At 29.7% G+C, this 22,847-nt stretch overlaps 1 protein-coding gene across 1 annotated transcript; it reads right to left on the minus strand.

Annotated features, from left to right (window-relative positions):
• Positions 1 to 3,622: 3,622 nt before the first annotated feature.
• LOC108326018 (calcium-transporting ATPase 4, plasma membrane-type) lies at positions 3,623 to 14,070 on the minus strand. Its single transcript, XM_017559242.2, has 7 exons — positions 13,746 to 14,070; positions 8,358 to 8,412; positions 6,309 to 8,248; positions 6,066 to 6,224; positions 5,240 to 5,411; positions 4,858 to 5,156; positions 3,623 to 4,105 (listed from the first exon to the last, which is right to left on the minus strand). Exons 1-7 carry the CDS (start codon positions 13,920 to 13,922, stop codon positions 3,794 to 3,796), a joined length of 3,114 nt encoding a protein of 1,037 aa, XP_017414731.2. The 5' UTR covers positions 13,923 to 14,070; the 3' UTR covers positions 3,623 to 3,793.
• Between the last annotated feature and the right edge of the window lie 8,777 nt (positions 14,071 to 22,847).

Genomic DNA, 22,847 nt, shown 5'->3' on the forward strand with positions numbered 1-22,847 from the left:
CATCATTTGGTATGAAAGAACTTAAGCAAGATAATTCTCTATGTTGAACTTTCAAAGGAAATAAGCGATTAGAAGTCATTTTTACTAAAATGCGCATGTTGTAGCCTCTTTCTGATGATTGTCTTATACTCAATAGATTTTGATGAAGACCAAAAGCATAGAAAACATATAGATGAAATTCTGATAGTCATCTTTTAATCAAATAGCAATTCTTCCTTTCCCCAAAATTAGAATATTTGTATTATTTCTTAACTTCACAATAGATTTGACTGTTTCATCTAGTGAGGAAAATAACTCATTTTCCCCACACATGTGGGTGTTCTAGTAAGTATTTAAGTATTAAATTATTTCATCGTCAACAAGATTATTCTCCATGTGGGTTATCAAAAGTTTCACTAGTATGTTGATATTGATTTTCTATTATATATGGCTATTGTTTGAATCTGCAATCTACATCTCTATGCTCGAACTTTAAACATTGGTGCAATTGAAATTTTTCTTTTCTTAGTAGTTGTTCCTTTTCCACGATTGATAGGTCTAAAATAGTGTTCACCTCTTTCTTGATTAGGTAGCCTAAAGTTGTTGTCTTTCCATTGTTGATTGAAATTACAAAAACCTTTTTCTCTAAAGTTATCACGACCTTTACCTTTGAAATTTATCTTTTCATCTTCACGACCTCTATTGTCTTCACTTTGACTGGATTTTGTTATGTTGATCAAATGCACTTGACTTATTTACTCTTTCAATTTTCTCAAAATTTTTACTCACATGACTTTCAGTGTTACCTTACAATTCTACAACTATCATAGTATGTAAGTGACTCAATTATGGTAGCCACCACATATGATCAAACTTCATTGGCATGGTATATAAAAATTTTTCCATCACCTTGTTATTAGGAATGTCTTCTCCATATACCTTCATCTTATTAACAAGGTCTGTTACCCATGAAAAATATTATTCATATTTTTGTACTAGACATCTCATAGTTTTCATATTCTCGACGCATAAACTATAGTATGGATTTATGAGATTTCTCTACTCTAACAACTTCAAAATATTACACGCTTCTTTGGTTGGTTTGACATTTACTATTTTGCCAAAAATCGAATAGTTTACACCTTGATGAATTTGTGATAGTGCCGCGTGGTTCTTTCTATGAGTTGCATCATCAACTCCTTACTTTAAGCTAGATTAAATAAAACTCTAAGTACTGTGAGCTTTCAAAAGGGTGGACATCAACCATGCTCCATACTTATAATCTAGTTTTCCATCTCTAATTTGTGATCAAACAAAACAATATTGTAATTTGTAACCATCTTCAATAAACTCTAAAAATTTGATAAAGTGAGAACTCTCTTATTCCTCACACATTTAATTTTTTTTTTACCAACTCTCACAAACTCACGAAATCAATGATGGATCTAACTAGTTCTGATACTAATTTGATATTAACGAGACATATGAAAACTCACACTTTGCTTTGAAACCCAAACCTTAATTTTATTCATTGCTCAAAGACACACTTCTTATTTTTCTTTTACTTCACAACCACGGTATGCACACTCTAATGTGACTTCACTACTATTCTTCTCTTCTTCTCGGTACACACACTACCATGAGCTCTCTATTTATTTTCTTCATTCTGTGTTTCACATCATTACACTATGTAATTCTCTTATAATAATTTCAAACACCATCACACTCAATACCACCACTTACTACCAACATCATGATTGTCTTAGGAGGAGTAAAAGTATCTTCATGATAAAAAAGCAACAACCCACCATCCTTTGTTGGCACCATGTTATTTGGAGGTAGTTGAAAAAAAGTCTTTCAAACATCCTCCTATTTTAACAACTACAACACATGTGAGACTCACTTAAAGTTTTTTAATACTTAATTAGATATTTAGTCTTCTAATTTGTTGATTTGGTTTATTTTAATCCTTTAATAATTTTAGGTTCAATTTAATCCTTTCTTTTATTAAAATCTTTTTAATTTTTTAATTTAAAAAAAATTGTCACCTGTTAAGTGATGATTACGTAATCATGATCTTGACATATGATAGATTATATTTTTTAAATTAAAATAAATAAATTAATTAATTAAAAAATTAAAATTTTAAGAATTGACACAACTTAAATATCAAAGTAAACCTTTTCAAAAAAACTAAACGACTAAATTGAAAAAAAATTAATCAAACCAACAAATTAGAAAACTAAATCATTAAGTTTTTTCAAAAAAAATTAATTTATAACCATCTCTCTAAACAAAAAGGTTTTATTGATAATCTACGGGACAATATGTACTGAAGCATTATGCTGATAAATAATTATCTCATCCCTTCAATAGGTGATAAAGTCTTAGTGGAGGTGATATTGTAAAGTAATTATAAGGTGAACTAGAGTTTTTAAGCTAGCTCTACAATTTTAAGGTCCTTCTGTATTATTCAACTAGAATTATTTGATTGATGTATATATATGCAAATTTTTACTTAATATAAGCATCATTAATAGAGATTATTCTTTGAAGATGCCTTGAGAGAACCTTGACATGTTGATATTATACTTTCACGAAAATGTGTTTGTTGAAGAAGTGTAAACTGAGACAAATTATGATTATGAGAACGCCACATGAGCAAGTCCATAACGAAGAACAGATCCAACCATAAAAGATTCTAAGTCCAAATTTTTTAAGACTGTAATTGTTTTGTTAAGAATAAAATGAAATAAATATATAACTTTTATTTCAGGGAGACAAAAAAAAATAGTACTTTCCTTAATTGTTAAGATCTCATGAAAGAATTATCATTATTGTTTGAAATAGAAAAAAAAATATAATTTGTAAAGTAGGTATTGCAATGCTATGTAAAGTCGAGATTACACATGCTGATAAAAAAAACACATGCAATGTTGTTAGACTTAAAATTAGTTTGGTGCTAGTTTTATTCCAACAAGCATCCATAATTATTTTATTGAGAAAAAAAATTACTAGAAGGTTAGAGTTATTTTTGAATTACATTTAGGTTAAACAGGATTATAAAGTCAGTCTAAGTATATACCTTTTTGGTCTACCATAAATATGTATTCTCACCATATATTCATAAAATCTGAAATTTCTATAGCATCCATTATCTATTAAAAATGGACAAGAGGAAAGGTTCTCTTTTTTTCTTCTTAAAATTATATAAAACTTTATTATAATTTTACATTATAACTATTTTCAAATGTCAACTTTTTTGTTCTTCTCTCCAATAAAGATTTATAGCCAAGAGAAAAAACCACAACAAATTTCTAATTTGGAAATTATATTTTGCCAAATCGCATCACAAAACTAGTCATTATAGAAAAAACAAACCATTTTTCATTTTTTTTTTTAAAAACTTTGATTAGGTTTGTAGTAACCGTTTCCAGATTAGAAAAGATAAAAATAAAAAAAAAATCAAATCAATAATTAGTCACGTAAAACTGACTTCAAATTTTCAACTTTTTTTTTCACCACTCAAATCAATCCAACCTAATAAAATCAAATAGTTCTATTGACTGAATTTGAGTTTAATTCCATTAAGACTAAAACTCTGAATCAAATAAATTTGTTCAATCATATTGATCCATATCAATGAAGAAACGCCGTGTGCGGCTATTCCTAACTCCATTTTTTTAATATTAGAAAGTTTCTTAAAAATTAGAACACAGACAAGATTAGCCGTATGCCAGAAAGGCCAAAATTTCAGCCAGATTTACAAAAAGAAAATGATGGAAGGGTAAAGATATAATAGTGTTGACGTACTTTATGTGAGCTCGGGACCGGAATCAGAAGGCACTGCCTCATAACCATCATGGTGGTTTGTGGCATCTCTTTTGTCAACTGGGATGCACTTAAGTATAGCAGCTATGGGTAAGCTAATTGCTCCAATTACCACGCTGAGTACCCAGAATTCCCAGCTTAAAGGCACTGTGCTGGCAAGTGTTCCCAGGAACTCAACTATCATTACCTGAAATACCACTGTCGACAAAATAACCGTAAAAAATATCCAGCTCTCAAAAATCCCCTTGAATATGTTTATCTTTTCAATATCTCGGCTGTTTATCTCATTGAAAACCTGGCAAAGGAATGGGGCAAAAGGAAAACAGCAAACAAAATTAGCAAAATACAGTGGAAAGTATGATCATTTTGTGCATATCATCCTCCACGGTTTACAGTAGTATTTAAGGTCAAATTTTGAGGTATCATAGAGGTAATAGCTAAGGTATTAAAATGCTAAAACTGAGTTTCATAGCCGTACACGGTTAGCACTACGGAAAAATAAGAGACAAAGTTTGATCATTTTAAGTTAAAAAAAACAATTTTAGGAAGTGAATTCAACAAATTTAAGGAAACCAAAATCATTTTAAATCAGTTAAGTCAAGTATCTTGCTAAGTGCTTGAATTAAATACTTTTTATACTGTCAAATCATGTATTATTTACTTTAAACTTTCACTTAATCATCTACACACTCGAGAAAGTTTAATCATATTATTTGGAATAAATACGTAATTTATGAAAATTAGTATTCTAATATTATACCATCTAAGTATTTTTTGTAAATTTTTTTGTTAATAGGGTTTTTATGAGAATTCTATACAATAGTTATAAAAAAAATATTCATGAACCATTTTGACGTTTCAATCTTTTTTAGAACCAAATTGAGTATTTATTTCACATATTTGTTAATTTTTCTAACACCAATTCTGTCAAACTTCACTAAATCGTTTAATTATATTAAAATTTTCTTCCACTTTTCATCTTTAAAACATTTAATCATATATTTGTCAATCACAATTGATGTTAGTGAGGGTGCATACGAATTTTACCTGGCAAAATACAAAGGAGTTGAATATCAAAGTGTTGAGCACTATAGTTGAATCTGGACCATTAATTCTCAGTAGTCTCTTCCCGTCAAAAGTGAGAACCGCAAGAACAATTAGTTGATATATACTTTGACCAAAAATATTTCTCCACATGGATTTGGTAATAAAACTTGTTGTCCTTCCAACAGGGGGTCTTAGCATAAGTCCATCATTCGGAGGTTCAGTGGCCAAAGCCAATGCACCCAGAGTGTCCATAATCAAGTTCACCCAAAGCAACTGAACAGCTGTGAGGGGAGCAGATCCTGAAAATAAGGAAAAAGACTAAGTCTTCTGTTGATTGAAACATATTCAACAACACCAATGGAAATAGAAATTCATGACAAACCTGTGATACATGCAGAAACAAAGTTAATAATCAGAGCAACAATATTGACTGTTAACTGAAACTGCACAAATTTTTGAATGTTTATGTATATGGCCCGTCCCCATCTGGCCACATTGACAATAGTAGTGAAATTATCATCCATTATAATGACATCCGCATTTTCTTTGGCAACCTGTAATAGGATAATTCAAAAAAGAAAACATTATTAAATTTTGATAACAACAACTAGGCAATAGACAGGACATGGATTTTGAAAATAGATTTAATTACTATTTTGTCCCTATAATTACAAAAACTTTTCCTTAATGTCCTTGTCCCTATACTTGAAAAATCTTCATTTAGCCTTTCAGATACCGTTTTTAGTCCCTTTAAATCTTTGGTGTAAGGAATAAAAGAACTGAAATGGTATATGCAGAGACTAAAAAGATTAAAAAAGGTATCTTTAGGAATTTAAAAGGATAAGAGCTTTTAGCTATAAGAATCAGATGAGTAATTAAACCTTGAAAACAAAAAGGTACAACACGTAAAATAGGAGATTATGTCCTTGATTTCTAAAATTGAAGTTTTCTTTTCTCCATTGTATATAGACTATACGCCTTTCTGAATTTAAATAATAGCAGACTTGTTTAAGGATGTAGTAGTGAGGCTCCACCACTCTAAACAAAAGAGTGAAAGGAGGGACAAGAGGGAAAGGAAAAATGTAGCTAAAACTGAAGACAATAGTTTGTCTTAAACAAGATACCGGCAACGACCCAAAAACAGTATAATGGACTGCTACATGTAATACCGTCAGGTTCACCATAGTAAACATATCAGGGACACAAACCTCAGTTCCAGCTATGCCCATAGCAAGCCCAATGTCCGACTCATGCAGTGCAGGAGCATCATTGGTTCCATCGCCAGTAACAGCTACAACCTCACGAAACATATTCCTCAAACGGGTTACTAAGGTATGCTTGTCAAGAGGTAAGGATCGCGCCATAACCTGAAACCATGTTAAGAAACTTAGAAAGAGAAACTTCACAAATGAGTGATGAAAATCACAGAATTTACAGTGTGGGATCACGACCTGAATTCTTGGTATAATACTCTCCATTTGCTCTGGTGACAAGTCACGAAATTGGGGTCCTTCTATAGCTACACCATCCCACGTAAGTATGCCACATTCTTTAGCTATAGCTTTCGCTGTATTTATGTTATCACCGGTAACCATGCGGACAGTTATTCCAGCAGCTAAGCAAGTTTGAACAGCTTCCTTAACCCCAGGGCGCACAGGATCCTTAATTCCCACAATGGCTATCAGAGTATAGCCATCTTCAGGGATGCTGGTTTCCCCTGAGGATTCATTTACATCTTTGACAGCTAAACAAAGAGTTCTCAAAGCTTCAGAGGCAAATCCATTTATAATGTCAGAGACGTTCTTTGCCTGCTCATCAGAAAGATCAACAACTATTCCACTAGGATCAATAACTTTGTTACACAATTTTAATACTATTTCTGAAGCACCTTTGCAGAAAGCTTGAACACCTCCATCAGGAAGACCTACTAGCACAGACATCTTCTTCCGGACTGAATTGAAAGGCTCAACCTTAAGTATCTTATATGTTGCACGCTGCGCATCAAAATCGCCACCTGAAAGCAAGCCAAATTCCAATAATGCCGATTCTGTTGGTGTGCCCAATGTTGTTGAATTTCCATCTTTGTCCTTAACTACTTCAGAAGAAGTATTTTGAAATATAGCTCGCAAAAGGATGCTTAAAACTTCTTCAGGTACCTCTGTCTTTAGTTTGTCAACGCTCTCATAGCCTTTAATCTCCGTGCTCCTGCCACATATCCAAAGTTTATTAACCACCATGTGGTTAGTGGTCAATGTTCCTGTTTTATCTGTGCAGATGCAAGTTGCCGAACCCATAGTTTCACAAGCAGAAAGATGTCTCACAAGTGCCTTATCCTTCATCAACTTTTTCATTGCAAAAGCAAGACTAAGTGTTACAGCTAATGGCAATCCTTCAGGAATTGCAACAACTATTATGGTTACCGCAATAGCAAAGTAGTCCAGCAGCTTCAATGCATCATTTGAAGACCAACTGGAAAAATCACCAGTAATTGCTTTTTCCACCACAAACCTTATTGTCAACACCAGAAATGTCAGCACAGAAAAAGTCAAACCAATTTTACCAATAACTGTAGCAACTCCATTTAATTTCACCTGTAGTGGAGTCTCATCCTCTCCACCCTCACTTAGAGTTTCCATCAACTTTCCCCATTCAGTCCTCATGCCGACAGTCGTAACTATCATCTTCCCCTGACCATCTTGAACTTTGGTTCCCGAAAGAAGAAAAGGTCTTTTTTCATCTATATTTACTGGTTCGCTCTCACCTGTCAAACTTGACTCATCAATTACCAAAGAATATCCTGATATATAAATGCCATCAGCAGGAACTTGATCACCAGTGGACAAATGAACAATATCTCCCACAACCAAATCATAAATTGAGACCTTCTGTCGTTTTCTGTCCCTTGTAACCTGAACAAAGATCTTTTTCTTTTCCTTGTCCAAATCCCTGAACTGCAGGGATTGCTGATAGTCACTGATAGCAGTAACATTGACTACCAAGAAGATACTAAGTATGATTCCCAGACCATCATAAACACCTTTTGGCCATCCTTCGGTGGGAAGACCAATGGCTATAGAAACTAGCGCACAGACCATGAGAATGATTAGTGTTAAGTCATGCAGTGCTTCCCAAACAAACATCAGGAAGCTTTTAGAAGGTTTCTCAGTATAACGGTTGACTCCATAAATCTCTTGCCTGGTATCTATACTGCCGCTACCAACACCATCATCAACCGAGGCACCGAGTTTCTCTATAATTGCTTCAACTTGACCGATTCTTTTATAGCTCTTGTAATCATGGCCTCGAACTAGTGAGGCAATATCATCTGGTTCAATGCCAAAACCAGCTTCTCTCGTCTTTTCTGACACCTTGTATTCAGCTGGAGCAATAGCTGGATAAGAAAATCAGATGAACTTATAAGAGAAAGACCACAAGTTAAGAAAACATAATTAGTTCTAAAAAATCATATGAATTTTAATTATAAAATTGGAGCACCTTACCTTCCATAAATTGCATTGCTGCCCTTTCAGCATAGATAATGGCCCGAATCTTTCCCTGATGGAGTAGATTAACATAGTATTGTCAAACTAAATAACAAATTAACAATGTATATCTAAAAGAAAATTTAATAGGGGAACAGGGATCATTGCATCTGATAGAGGTCATGGTCAAGCGTTTGCATTTAACACTTAGAATGACATGTCCCTTCAAAGAAAAATGCAAAATCCTTTATCATTTCTATAGACAAGGTATTTCATATAATCATTGCTAAAATTGTACTTTGTGAATGTTTATGTGAATTCTTAGAAGAAAAATAGAGTGAATCTTATGATCAAGTAAATTACTGTATAAAATTAAAGTTAGAATTATTCTAGGCTAAGGCTTGCTTGTACTGCTTCTCCAATGCTGACGAATGATACTGATTCATGAATATCAAAATTAAACCCCAATTTCAGTATTCACAGTCCGTTATAAGTATGATATTGACTTCTTTTCCCTTTTATGTTTCGTTTTCAAATATAGTTATTTAGTTTGACAGTATTATGTTCATCTACTCCATCAAGGAAAGATTTGGGCCATTATCTATGCTGAAAGGGCAGCAATGCAATTTATGGAAGGTAAGGTGCTCCAATTTTATAAATAAAATTCATATGATTTTTTGGAACTAATTATTTTTTCTTAACTTGTGGTCTTTCTCTTATAAGTTCATCTGATTTTCTTATCCAGCTGAATATATGATAAGTGTGAGAAAGAGTTGTTTTTACACTTGAGCTAAATCTTGTAATTATTCAGTTGTTCCTCATTGAAAAATTGTAATAGGTAGTAGATTGTTAGATAAAATATTGTACAGGAAAGGGTGTATTATTTAGACTCTATCTGCCAATTTTCGCAAACCAAAGCCAAAATTTGCACGGCCAAAAGAAAGAAAATACACATAGCCCCACCAGTACATGTGCGCTGAGTGAATTAATGAAGTTAAGTGGCTTTAAAAGACGTGACAGAAAGACAGAAACAAGCTGCTAACAAAAGTTAGAAAGAAACGAAAACATCTCAGGAACTTCCGGAAACTACTTCAAGGCATCAAGACACTGTTGTTGCAAGAGATTGCTTCAAATGTGTACGTTTTAGATGACTATGAGTAGTTAAATTTCTCTTTCGTTGGGATTGGATGTAATGAACTCACAGTGATGTAATTTTCCTTTCATTGTTCGTTCATATGCTCTTTCTTGAATTTATTATCATTGTATGAAAATATAATGTTTTTATTACTGTTGAACATGATCGTAGCACTTGATTTGGGATCTAGGAATAGACTCAATAACTTTTCTTAACATCGGACTTAATGCAAATTGTATGTTAAATTGACTAAGGGATTATCATTTTAATATATTAATTTAGAACTAGTTGCTAAGGGATTACAACTAGTATGCCTTGATGTGAATGTTTGAATGAAGTAATGAAATATTGAACAGAGTTTTATATTCATATGATTCATGAAACCCAATTCCAACGAAGTTTCTTTTAAATATAATTCCTTGCACACCAACTGTTTAATAAAATACCAACAAGAGTTTTTTTTTGTGCATTTTGATGTCTAATTGAGTTATAAAAGGAAGAATTGTCATGCACAAGTCCTTTGAGAGAACCATACTTTTACTTATTCACTGTATTACTTGAACGATTTGGTATGCTTGCCAAAAAGTTATCAATACAAATGTCAGAAAAGACGAGAGAAGCTGGTTTTGGCATTGAACCAGATTAACAATATATATCTAAAAGAAAATTTAATAGGGAACAGGGATCATTGCATCTGATAGAAGTCATGGCCATGCGTTAGCATTTAACACTTAGAATGACATTTCCCTTCAAAGGAAAATGCAAAATCCTTTATCATTTCTATAGACAAGGTATTCCATATAATCATTGCTAAGATTGTACTTTGTAAATGTTTATGTGGATTCTTAGAAGAAAAATAGAGTTAATCTTATGATCAAGTAAATTACTGTATAAAATTAAAGTTAGAATTATTCTAGGCTAAGGCTTGCTTGTACTGCTTCTCCTAAAGTACATCAATTTAGAACAACCACTGAGTTATAAATTTAAGCTTCTTAGCCTAGTGTAATGCTGACGAATGATACTGATTCATGAATATCAAAATTAAACCCCAATTTCAGTATTCACAGTCCGTTATAAGGATGATATTGACTTCTTTTCCCTTTTATGTTTCGTTTTCAAATATAGTTATGAAATGCAATATTTATGTCATTTCACTTTTCTAAGATAAGTCCTCACATATAATAGAAGAAGGTAAACATGGAATCTTAACAACACTTTTTCTAAGAAATAAAGAACAGAGAAAATATTAGAAGAAGAGCGTTAAAGAAAATGTTGTTAGTGTTCCTTCTACATGAGACATGATTAATTTACTAAAATTCCAAGTGTTCTAATTTTCTGATGAAATATCCACGTTTCTTCCTTTATTCTCAAAAAAGGTGATCCATTCATTTTAGAATTGTTAAACTCCATCGTATAAGCATCTTTTAATCTTAAACCTTTCCTAACCGGAAGCCTTCGTTAGATTCCAGCTAATCCTAGTTCAGGTGCTAGATTGTAAGAAAAATCAAACTTTATCACTTTACTCGAAATTATCATAGATATTACTAACATATATTATTAAACCGAACTGTTAAACTATAATTTACAACCATTAAATTTTCTACAGTCATCTCACACCTATTTTTATCACTTTTTAATTAAATAATATAATGTATATTTCAATTAAATATCTTATTTTAATATTTTATTATATTTTACTATTAAAAATATTTGTAACATGGTTGTTTTTCTAAACGAGAATGTCAAAATACTTTTTTTTCTTATGCAAACTTTAGTAGAAGCACTTAACACGGACAATATTTGTCTTAGGATGCATACAAAGTAGAGATAGAAAACAAAAAAAAAAAATAAGCTTAATTAAAAAATAAAATAAAATACCAAAATATCTTTAATTTTATCTTCATCTTATCAATTAACTATACCGAAAAAAGGTCGATCGCATTAACTACATCACCAAAGTAAATGTTTGTTGGTGGCGGAAATTTCCAGGAAACTTCGTTGCTGAAAGTTATAGATAAGATAAATTAAAAAAGAAAAAAAAATGAAAGGCCGTAGAAAAAACTCCAAATGAGCATCAGAGGAAAAACATAATTTTACATTCTTCAGTGCGCCTCAACGTCGACAGTCACGTTTGTTGCCTCCATTCCCAACTTAGTCCAATTAAAATATACTAAAACCCAACAACTTTTTTGGGGATAACGGCAACAACGAACGTGATAACGACACGTTAGCCACTGAATGACCAAGTCCATCGATATAAACAATGATTCTTGAGTATTTAGAAAACAGAGCATATTATTTTTCTTTAACCACATATCATGGCTACTTTTTCCAATAGTTTAATCTGCACACAAAATAAAGATCCCTATTTACTACAGAAAGTATTCGTTGGGTCAGTAACAGTTATATTTTTATATATTATAATAAATAGAATTTGTTTTTAATATCTTACCAAAAACATAAATTGTTTTTTAATATGTGACTAAAAAACATTCGTCACATAAAAAATCAATCTATTACTGCTGCATAATTTAGTATTGAATAATCAAATAATTTACATTATTTAAACAATCTTAATATAAGACTATGTCATTTTTATTTTAAAAAAAACAATATGTTATCTTTTATGTACTGGAAGTATAATATAACAGACTAAAAATCTGGAATTAAAGAAAGAATAAAAGTAGAAAGTTCGCCTCAGTTAGTACAAAGGTAAATTCCTCATTTGATTGAGCTTTACATGATATCGTTCTTTTTGTGATTCTACTTTTTTAATTTCTCTTAAAAAAAGAAAGATCATACTAATGTTCGATAGAGACATCTTCATTGACTTTTACCCTTTTTATATTTAATTACCAATACCCACTTACATAATTCATAAGCAATATTGTACAACAAAAACCCTGCAATATTTTCTCAAATATAATTTTCACAGAAAATGACTGAATATCCGCAAGAAAGATAAGAGCGGGCTACTCATGACCACAAACAAAATCTATTTATCAATAAAAAAATATAACGTCTATTATATTTGTATTTAAGTTGAAACAGTGCATTAGATATATATTTTTAATTAGAAATAATCCAATTAAAGAATTTAAATATTGGAAACAATAGAAAGCCAAACTTTATTAATTTTTTATTTCCATATTAAACACAGTTACATTCAGAATTCTTAGTATGCCTTAACATAAACTGAATTTCTTCTTTCCATTCGAATATACGTTCTGCAATAGATAATCAGTTAGAGTTATATTTAATATTCGATTTTTTATGTTTTTTATAAAATTGTTTGCAGTGAAGTTTGACAAATTAATTAAAACTCACATTTTTAAGGACTACAATTGAATCTAGATCCAATTAGGTCAAACTATATTCAGATTTTAAATAAAAAACAGCCAAATCGATTTATAATAATAATTAAAAAAAAAAAACTTTTTCGACAATACTACCGCAATGCAATGCATCATTCATGCATGTGAAAAAAGGGCATATATTCCCAAGTAAATTCAAGATTTTAAAAAACGGTCAAAATCCGCATTTAACGCTGAATCGTCAAAGATTATAGACTTTCCTCGCAACCAAAGTTTTATAATGGACAGCCACAACAGCAATGTCAGTTTTCACTGCATAAAAAATCACCTATGAAAACGTAACGATTACAATTCAAGAGTGAAATTGAGATCAAATGAATTTGATGATTCTTTTTAATTTTTCAAAAATAAGAAATTGAAAATGTATGATTCCATAAGATGTTTTGAAAAACAAAGATTTTCGGAAATATCTTTTACAAAATCTTCACAAAATCGTTCTCGAAATGGAAATCCACTTAAAAAATTAATTTCGTTAATAAAAAAAATAATGCCCTTCTATTTTGCATTTTTTTTACTTTTCCAACTTCCACAAATTCTTTCAGATGTATTATTATGAAAATGAATATTTTCCCCAAACAAAATGCCTAGTTCTAAGATTTACTACTAACTATTTCATAAAATCATATTCCTAAATTATAGCAGTATCAAATTCCCGCTGCTAAAAAAAATCGCTCTCTAATTTCAGTTTCAGACAACAGGCACCGCCAGATTCGCCTGTGACTATGTTTCGTTTCAAGTTTTTCCTACACTCCTCTACAGTGTTCAGTCGGTTTCGTCTTCCGGAGTCTATACTACAACGACGTATTACGATTCATGACTTAACTTTTTTACCAGCTACCATTGAGGTAAAAGCACATACGTGGAAGTGAGGAAAAAGGAAAAAAAGCGAGATAGAACCTGTAGTTTGCGGCGCTTCTCCTCTGCGTGTTTGCGTTTGGCGAGATCGGCAACCCAACGGAATCGCCTGCGAGGGTTTTTGACGAGCCACACGGCGGATCTCCATTTGGCGAGGGCTTCGATGGAGCGATCGTTGGGATTCAATTCGAAATCCTTGAGATTCATGAAATTATCCATGGCGCTTCTGCTCCTCCAAAGGAATCACTCTGCATTTATTATCCAGAGCAGGGGTCGGTTCTGAGGATATGTGCGAATGGGATATTTTATTTGTTGTGTCTAGTAATGGTATCGCTCTGACCCTCCCACACCGCGTAAATGAGAAAACAATTACGAGATTCAATTCGGCGATAAATAAAAATATTAAAATGGAAAGCTTAGATCACAAGACTAACGACATAGTGAGTTCCACGTAGATTTTATCATATATTTTGTCAACAATTTTAAAAATTAGGTAACGATTTTGTTATTACCTGTACTCTAGTTATTAATTTATAAAGTTTGAATAGGAAACAAAAAAAACAACTTTCATATTTTATGTATGGGAAAATAATACCAATATCTTTGCAACTAAGACTGTAAAGAACATCAAGAACTGCTTTTCACGATCTTTAACTCATGAACAAAAAACAATATTGTGTGAAACATAATTGTTTGCGTGAAGAACAATATCAATCTATCAATCAAATGTTTTCGAAAACGAGAGAACAGGAAAATGGTAAGAAAACATCACAATAATATTTGAGTGGAGATGACATTAATTTATTTTTATAGGTATTGTTAGAATTAAGGATGAAAATGGTATATGTGAGTTGGATTATCTTATTTATATTTTTAAAATAAAAATTCATCTACATATTTAATGGGTAAGTAGTTTTTTTTTCATTCTTACAAAATAATATTATCTCATCTCAATTATGGAAAAACATTATATTTATATTTGTCTTAATATTTTAAATATTAATTAAATGATATTTTTTACAAAAAATAAAAATATAATTGTTCTTATTTTTCCAATGGATATACAATGTTTAAGTCAGTAAAAAAATTTTAGGATGAGAAAATTGTGTGTATTTTCTAGTGTAATACCATGTATATTTATAGAATTTGTGAAATTAATGTGTTTGTCATAAAAATTTGTGCAAGCTTAATTTATGTTACTAACTTAGGTAGGCTTATGGCTTTTTATTTGTGTTATTATTTATTAACTCAGGTACCTCCTTTGAGAATTTTACTTATGTTATTGTCTAAGTAACTTGAATGTTTCATTTAAGAGTTTTGTATATGTTATTGTCTAAATATCTTAGTTGCCTGATTTAAGGACTTTGCTTATGTTCTTGTCTAAGTAATTCAATGTTTCGTCTAAGGGCTTTACTTATGTTATTGTTTAAGTAACTCGATGTCTTGTCTGAGAGCTTTGTTATATTACCGTTAAGTAACTTGGTGCCTCATATGAGGGTTTTGCTTTTGTTAGTGTCTAAGTAATTTGTGTCTTGTTTGAGGACTTTCATTTATGTTACCATATAGATAACTTGATGCCTCATTTGATGGCTTTGCATATATTATCATCTAGATAACTCAATGCCTCATTTAAAGGTTTTTCTTATGTTAGTGTCTAAGTAACTTGATGTTTTGTGTGAGGGCTTTTATTATGTTACTAATGTTTCGATCCAAGTTTGTCGAGTGATATCGCTAAGGTCAATCACCCTTAAGCCCGAGCTATTGGTCGCTTTGGAGTTTGTGTTTGGTACTGAAACGACAATTTACTCCTGTACTTGGACACTGGAACACCGAGTTGCTCATATACTCAATCACTATAACATTGTGTTTACTTTGGTATTCAGACATTGGAACACTGAGTTATTCTTGTACTCAATGAATTATTCCTGTACTTAGGTATTAGAACGCTGAGTTGCTCTTGTTCTTGTAGTCGGACACTGAAATGTCAATTTACTTTTATACTCGGACACTAGAATAATAAGCTGCTTTTATATTCAGACATTGGAACGTCGAGCTGTTCTTGTATTCAAGCATTGAAACGCCAAGCTACTTTTGTATTCAGACATTAGAACGTCGAGCTGTTCTTGTATTCAAGCATTGAAACACCAAGCTACTTTTGTACTCAGGTACTGAAACACAAAGTTTACTCTTGTATTCAAACACTAAAATGTTAAGTAGTTCTTGTACTCACTAAATTCTTCATGTACTCGAGTATTGGAATGTCGAGCTACTTTTATACTTAGGCACTAAAATGTGGAGTTACTATTATACTCTAGCGTTGGAACGTTGAATTTCTTTTGTACTCAGACATTGGAATGTTGAGTTACCCCTACAAGGGAACGAGACTCAACGACCCTTTTCATCTCTATAAGGTGGAGTGTGATTTTTTTTCGACCTTCGAAATTCTTCCTACGATCTATTTTGTTGATCCAGACATTTTGGAGATCAAGATTATTGCTTCTTGGAGTGGTTGTGTGTGATTTTGTTATTGACTTGAACGTGGAAGAATGTTTACAAGTGAATTTGTTCCACTAAATAAGAATTTTGATGTTAGTTATCAAGAACAATTAAGTCATCACTAAAATTTGTCATATATTTAAAGATCTATGTTTTGAATCTCCGCAAAAACAATAATAAACTAATGTCATATTATTAAGTATCAAATGTCAAAATGATACACATTTTTTATTGGAATATCAATATTAAGAAAGAAATTATAAATATAAATAATTATATAAATATTAAATATTAGGGGTTTGCTAATTTATTGGAATATCAATATTAAGAAAGAAATTATAAATATAAATAATTATATAAATATTAAATATTAGGGGTTTGCTAATTTATGTAAGGTATTTTTTTAGTTGTTATGTTTTAGTAAAGTGTATCAAGTTTTAGGTTAAAAAAATCTCCATTAAAAAAACATACTTTAAATCCAATAGTATTTTAATAATTTTAAAATTTAATTTAAAATAAAAAATAAAATATAGTTATTTATTGTTCATGACTTTATAGTTATTGTCACGTGTATTAGTTGTTTTTTAAAATAAAAAATAAAATAAAAGGTAGTCTACCAACAGGGACCGGGCGCCGACGGGACGGACACCCACATCATTGGACCACCAAACGGACCGGACGCCCACATCACCGAATGGGACCCAGGAAACTACCCTTCTACTTACTGTTGGGAAGGGTTGGGCATGATAGGCCGGACGCTTGTATGCCCATAATCACGCAACCTTACCGCTTGACACTTGGGGAAAGAACAACTCGCCCGAAGTCGGCCGGCCAGGCCGGGGACCCGTTAAGGGCGGCCGGTCATGAGGGTAAGTCCCACGAGGGCGGCCGCCCGCGTTACTAATCAACTTAGCTTAAGGTAAGTAGGGATTTAGAAGCTATTGGGCTGATTTGGGCCATGATTAACTTTTCACTAATCCCAAGCCCATAGCGAAAACTATAAATACAGATCCAGGGTAAGTGGTAGATAAGTTGCATTTACTGCACATTTATTATATAACTCTCAACTGACTTTGGCATCGGAAAATCTTTTGCAGGTCTCCCACCCGGACTGAGGAGAAAATTGAGGAGTGAGTACGGAGGATCAAGCATACGAAGCACGAGCAAGGGAAGACGTGGAGATGTTGGACGAACACAGCCCTTCACATCCGAAACAGGTAGTTATTTATCATCCATGACTTTAGAAATATTTTTAATTATAATATTTTTAGAAATATATAATTTTTATAGTTACACGTGTATTAGTTGAACATTTTGGTAACATATTTCTTTTGCAATTTTTATTTATATTTTTAAGAACATATTTTCTTTATGTTAAAAGTAATGGTTATTATTTCATGGATCTCCTCCAAAAATTTAATTACTAATCTCTCATATATATATATATATATATATATATATATATATATATATATATATATATATATATATATATATATATATATATATAATTTTTAAATATATTTTTGTGGTAATTGAATTAGCTTTTATTTTATGTAATTTAGTATGTTCTTTTAATAAGCTCTTTGTAACCTTAATTAAATATAAATGAAAAAGTTTTTCTATATACTTGTTACTGGATGCATGTTTTCTTTTCTTTACTCTCTAAATGGAAACAAATGAAAAAGCTATTGTATTTGGTGTTTTGATATAAAAAGAATGTGCTTGTAACAACTTGTAAGCCAAATATCCTATTAAGGTTTTATCATAGTACACTTTTAAAATAATATATATTAATTACTTCTAAAATTCCATATGACAGTTTTACATTAAATTACCTACTAAACAAATGTTATATGTAAAGGATTATAATAAAAATCTTAACATTCATTTTTAAAAATTATATATTCCTAAAAATTATATATCCTTAAAAGTATTATAATTAAAAATATTTCTAAAGTCACGATGATAAATACAGGAATACATTTATTGATTGTCTGGAACATTGATGTGGGGAAGTCTTGAAGCTGTTTTTCTCTCTAATGAGTCTTAGACCCGTTGGAATACAGGAATCATTTTTTTTTTCCTTCATTTTTAATTTGTGCTAAAAAAATTAATTAATTATTATGATATTTAAAAAATAATTTATTTATATAATTATATTTAAGTATTACAATTATAAATAGTTATAAATATAAATTTGGATATAAATTTTTGTATGTTAAATTAACATAATAATAATTTAATAATGATGATGAAAATTAACATAATAATAATTTAATAATGATGTGTATATTAAAATAAAATGCTTGCTTGATTGTTATTTAAGTAAAATGTTCCGTACAAAGTAAAAATAACATGAAATTCAATGTTAAAATTTATAAATAGAAACACATGCGACTATTATATGTTGAAAAATAGTGGCATAAGAGATCACACACACACACACACACACACATATATATATATATATATATATATATATATATATATATATATATATATATATATATATATATATATATATATATATATATAATGATAAATATTAAAATTAAAAAATAACATTTGGATATAAATTTGTTTATGTTAAATTATACCAGAATAATTGATTAGTGTGTGTAGTTATAAGTTAGATTTCCACCATAATCATCAACAATGCGTCTCCAAGGATTCGTCCGTGATTAAGAAAATTACATCTTAAGAAACATAAAGTAATAATACTTCAATAAAAAGTGTTGTCTATTATTTTGTGTTTTTATAAATAACATTTATTTAAATAAGTGTTCTTTCTTCTGTCTATTTCATATTTTGTAGTAATGATATTGAACTGTGTCTAATTTGACTTTTTATTTTTATGTAATGCTTTTGGATAAACCATGTTACACATTAAAAATTTGTGCTGGAAAAGTGATTAAACTTTGCATACAGTAGCTTTTTCAGATTACGTAGTTTTTTAATAAGACTCTTTAATTATACTCATTACGGAACAGTTTAACTTATATATATTTAAATTATATTTGTATATTATAATCGATAATTTAATATATTGATTATTATTTATTATTATAATTTTTATAAATACAATTAATATTCACTTCATTACCATTTCATAAGTTATCTTTTTTGTGTGTTTTACTGTCACAAGAAACACTCGCTCTGTTTTATTACCATTTCATGAGTTGTCTTTTTCTCTGAGCCCTATGTTCAAGAATCATGACACGAGGCCATCTGACACACGCATGGTCGGATATATATTTTAAAATAATAATGGTAACAAACTCTCATTTATTTTGTGTTGCCCAACAAAAGACCCATTTTGATTTCTGGAAAAAGTACAATTGACTTATTAGTACTTTTTTTTGGTGATAAGGGTTTCTAAGTACTTTTATCAATAATAATGCGCACTTTGCATTGTCTTCATTACGCAAACTTGCTCAAACTTATATATTTTATAACAATGTTTTGAAAATATTTTTTTACAACATTTTAATACTATTTAGACATCATTTTATTTTATGATTGATTAATCTTAGTATTTATAATTATTATTATTAATTATAAAGTAATTTTGGATCAATCACATAATAACACGTAAATAATATAAAAATATTATTAAAAAAATATTGTCAAAAGCATACATTATCATGCCTTTTTGAATTTTAAATTCAAAATTTGTTACTACGTATTTTGGTTTCACTAATTTATATATCTTATTTAATCATTTGTGTTTATTACAGTTGTATTTTCATGTTTAGTAAATTAATAAGAGGAAAAACGTTTTTTAACAGCTTTTTTTTTATAAATTTCGTGATTAGTTCACTTTAAATATATAAATTAATAAAATAATGAGACATAATTCATTGTAAAAAAAATTGTTAAAAAAAATTATTAACGGATCCTAGTCATAGTTGTAAAAGTTAAAAAAAATGCTCTGAAGCTTCTCTCGAAGGCTAAGGACAGTGAAAAACATATAGTGATCTCACGCAGTCAAACAGTAGTAAGAGACAAGAGTTTTAAAGTTTATTTTGTTAAAGAATCCTATTTTCTGTTAATATTTTGGAAAGTAAAAGAAATAATACATCAATTTATTAAAATATTGATTGTTCAAATAAAAGTAATCTTGTATAAGTTTAACAAAAAAAAAATCATAAATACACATGAAAGGAAACAAATAACCATCTGTCACATTAGAAAAAAACATTAACAAAAGCAGTCATTACTTAATAAAGGATATAAAAGTTTTGTAAAATGTAAAGGTTTTAATGTCTTTTAAAATTATCCACAACTAATAAAAAGACCTTCTCTTTCGATTAGTTGCAAATGCACTAGACAAAAATTTGTAATGCCTTTTTATAATAATGAATTTCAAATTATTAATAATTACATTTAAATATATTACTTTGATATGTTATAATGTTGCATACTATAATAGTAATTGTAGCAAATTATTTTTAATTTAACTAATAATTTTGTTTTTGTATTGAGATTATTTTAATGTTATGAACAATAAAAAGATTCAATCCTTTTTACTTAATTATAATTTCAAATTTTATAAATTGAATAAAAAAATACATTAATCAATTTTTCAATTTTTAGTTTCAAATATTATTAAATAAAAAATTATTAATCAATTACTCATTATTTTTTTCTATTTATATCTACAATTTGAAACTAAATTTTTCAAATTAAATGTTGATAAAATTAAATGATGATGTCAATATATCTACGCAATGGTTATATTTAAGAAATCATTACTTATTTTTAAAGGTTTACACTATTTGATAATACAATTACCTCAATGTTTTTTGAAACATTAGTAGTATTTTTAGAAGTAATATTTATATTTGAATTGGAAATCTAATTTAATATTCATGTCTTTATCTCTATTCAAAATTTCCATTGAAAAGTTCATAATTTTTTCCTGTTGTCAAATGTTTAAATAAATTATTATTTACAATATTCTTTATTTAGTTTATTAATCATATAATTATTTAATTATTTAATTATTTAATTATATTATTATTATTATTGAGAGAATTACGTTATGTTTATGTTTTCTTCAATTATAAAATTATATTATTATTATTATTATTAACATTAGAGAGTGATTTTTTTTTCGAAATTTTCATTGTTACATGTTTCTTCCATAATTACAAATGAGTTACACTCTACATATTCTAACAAATTTTACATTTTATTTTAATATTTATTGAAATAAGAAATGTTCAGAAGAGTCATAGAGGTGAGAAGAAACCTCTTAAGCTTGATACTTTTAATAGTTGAAATTAATATTTGATTAAATTATGAGTGGTCATAATCATTTGTACCGTATAATCGAGTAGTCATGAGTATTTTTATCTGAACGCTCAGTTAATGTTTTCAAAGAAACGAAAATTTTCTCAATCTCAAAGGTACATTGTCACATTTGACCGCTTGACAAACGTTTTCACAGTCGACCGTTCAACTAATAATTGTCCTCAAGAGTCATGAAGGTGAGAAACCTCTTGAGTTTCCATAACATGCTATACTTTCAAAAAGTTTGAACGTGTTTGCTTAAATTATTGTTTGTAATGAATCAATTTATATGTGTATGGTATGATATATGAGTCGCACCACCTAGAATAAACAAGTCACATATTAACGAGTTATTATATGATTATTTCCGAACGATCGTCAATCTACTAGACAGAGTGATCGTCGTATCATATTCTCGTCATTGTTGCTCCCAACATCAATCGTCCAATGATCGTCTTTTAGCGATCGTCTGTTGCTTAAACCAAACGGTCAACATTAGCTCACAGGGTCACGTCAACCCAGTCAAAGATAAAAGTCAACAAACATTCGGTTAGCTTTAGTCAAACTGGATCAATTAATCCAAATAAATTAAAGAATAAGTGGTTAGAAATATCTGGCCATGATATCGCAAATCACGGAACTAACTAACCCAATATCAAGCATGACCAAGCAGTTGTGTTTTACAAGCAGTTGAGTTCTCCAACCAACCGAATTTTTAGGTAAACAGTTTATCTTACTGTTAGGTTAAATATGAAAAATCAGAAGGAAAAATTTACGATTTTCTGAAGATAAGGAGAGAAAGAGGAAAAATATTATTTCTTCCATTATTGAACTAAAAAAAGTTCTATCATTCCCTTTTTCTGACTTGAGCGTCGGAGTGCCTTGGCAGGTACCCACTCTATTCTCTCTGAAGAGTCTTGTGTAGAAAAAAGACGTAAAGATAACTACATCGCTCTGAAGAGTCTTGTGCGTCGGAGAGAACGTCATTCATTATATTCGCATCTCGCCTCACTAAAACAATATGTGTTTTATTAATAGTTTTATTTGAGTGTGAAAATGTTGTGAGAAATAAATAATAGTTAAATAGTTCATAAAATGAAAATATATCATAATCAATAGTAACCGATAATAACAAATATAAATAATATATATATATATATAATAATAAATAATAAAATGATTCATAATAAATTATAATGAATAATAATTAATAATAAATATAAATGATAATAAATAATATGGTTAAATATGGCTGAATTCTGATATGAAATTGGTTCTCAAATTTTGAAAACATGAGAAGATATATTCACGTTAATATAATTGAGTTAAAAAAATAAATAAATTTAATTT

The sequence above is a fragment of the Vigna angularis genome, chromosome 3, assembly GCF_016808095.1.
Source record: "Vigna angularis cultivar LongXiaoDou No.4 chromosome 3, ASM1680809v1, whole genome shotgun sequence".
In the NCBI taxonomy this organism is placed as follows: domain Eukaryota; kingdom Viridiplantae; phylum Streptophyta; class Magnoliopsida; order Fabales; family Fabaceae; genus Vigna; species Vigna angularis.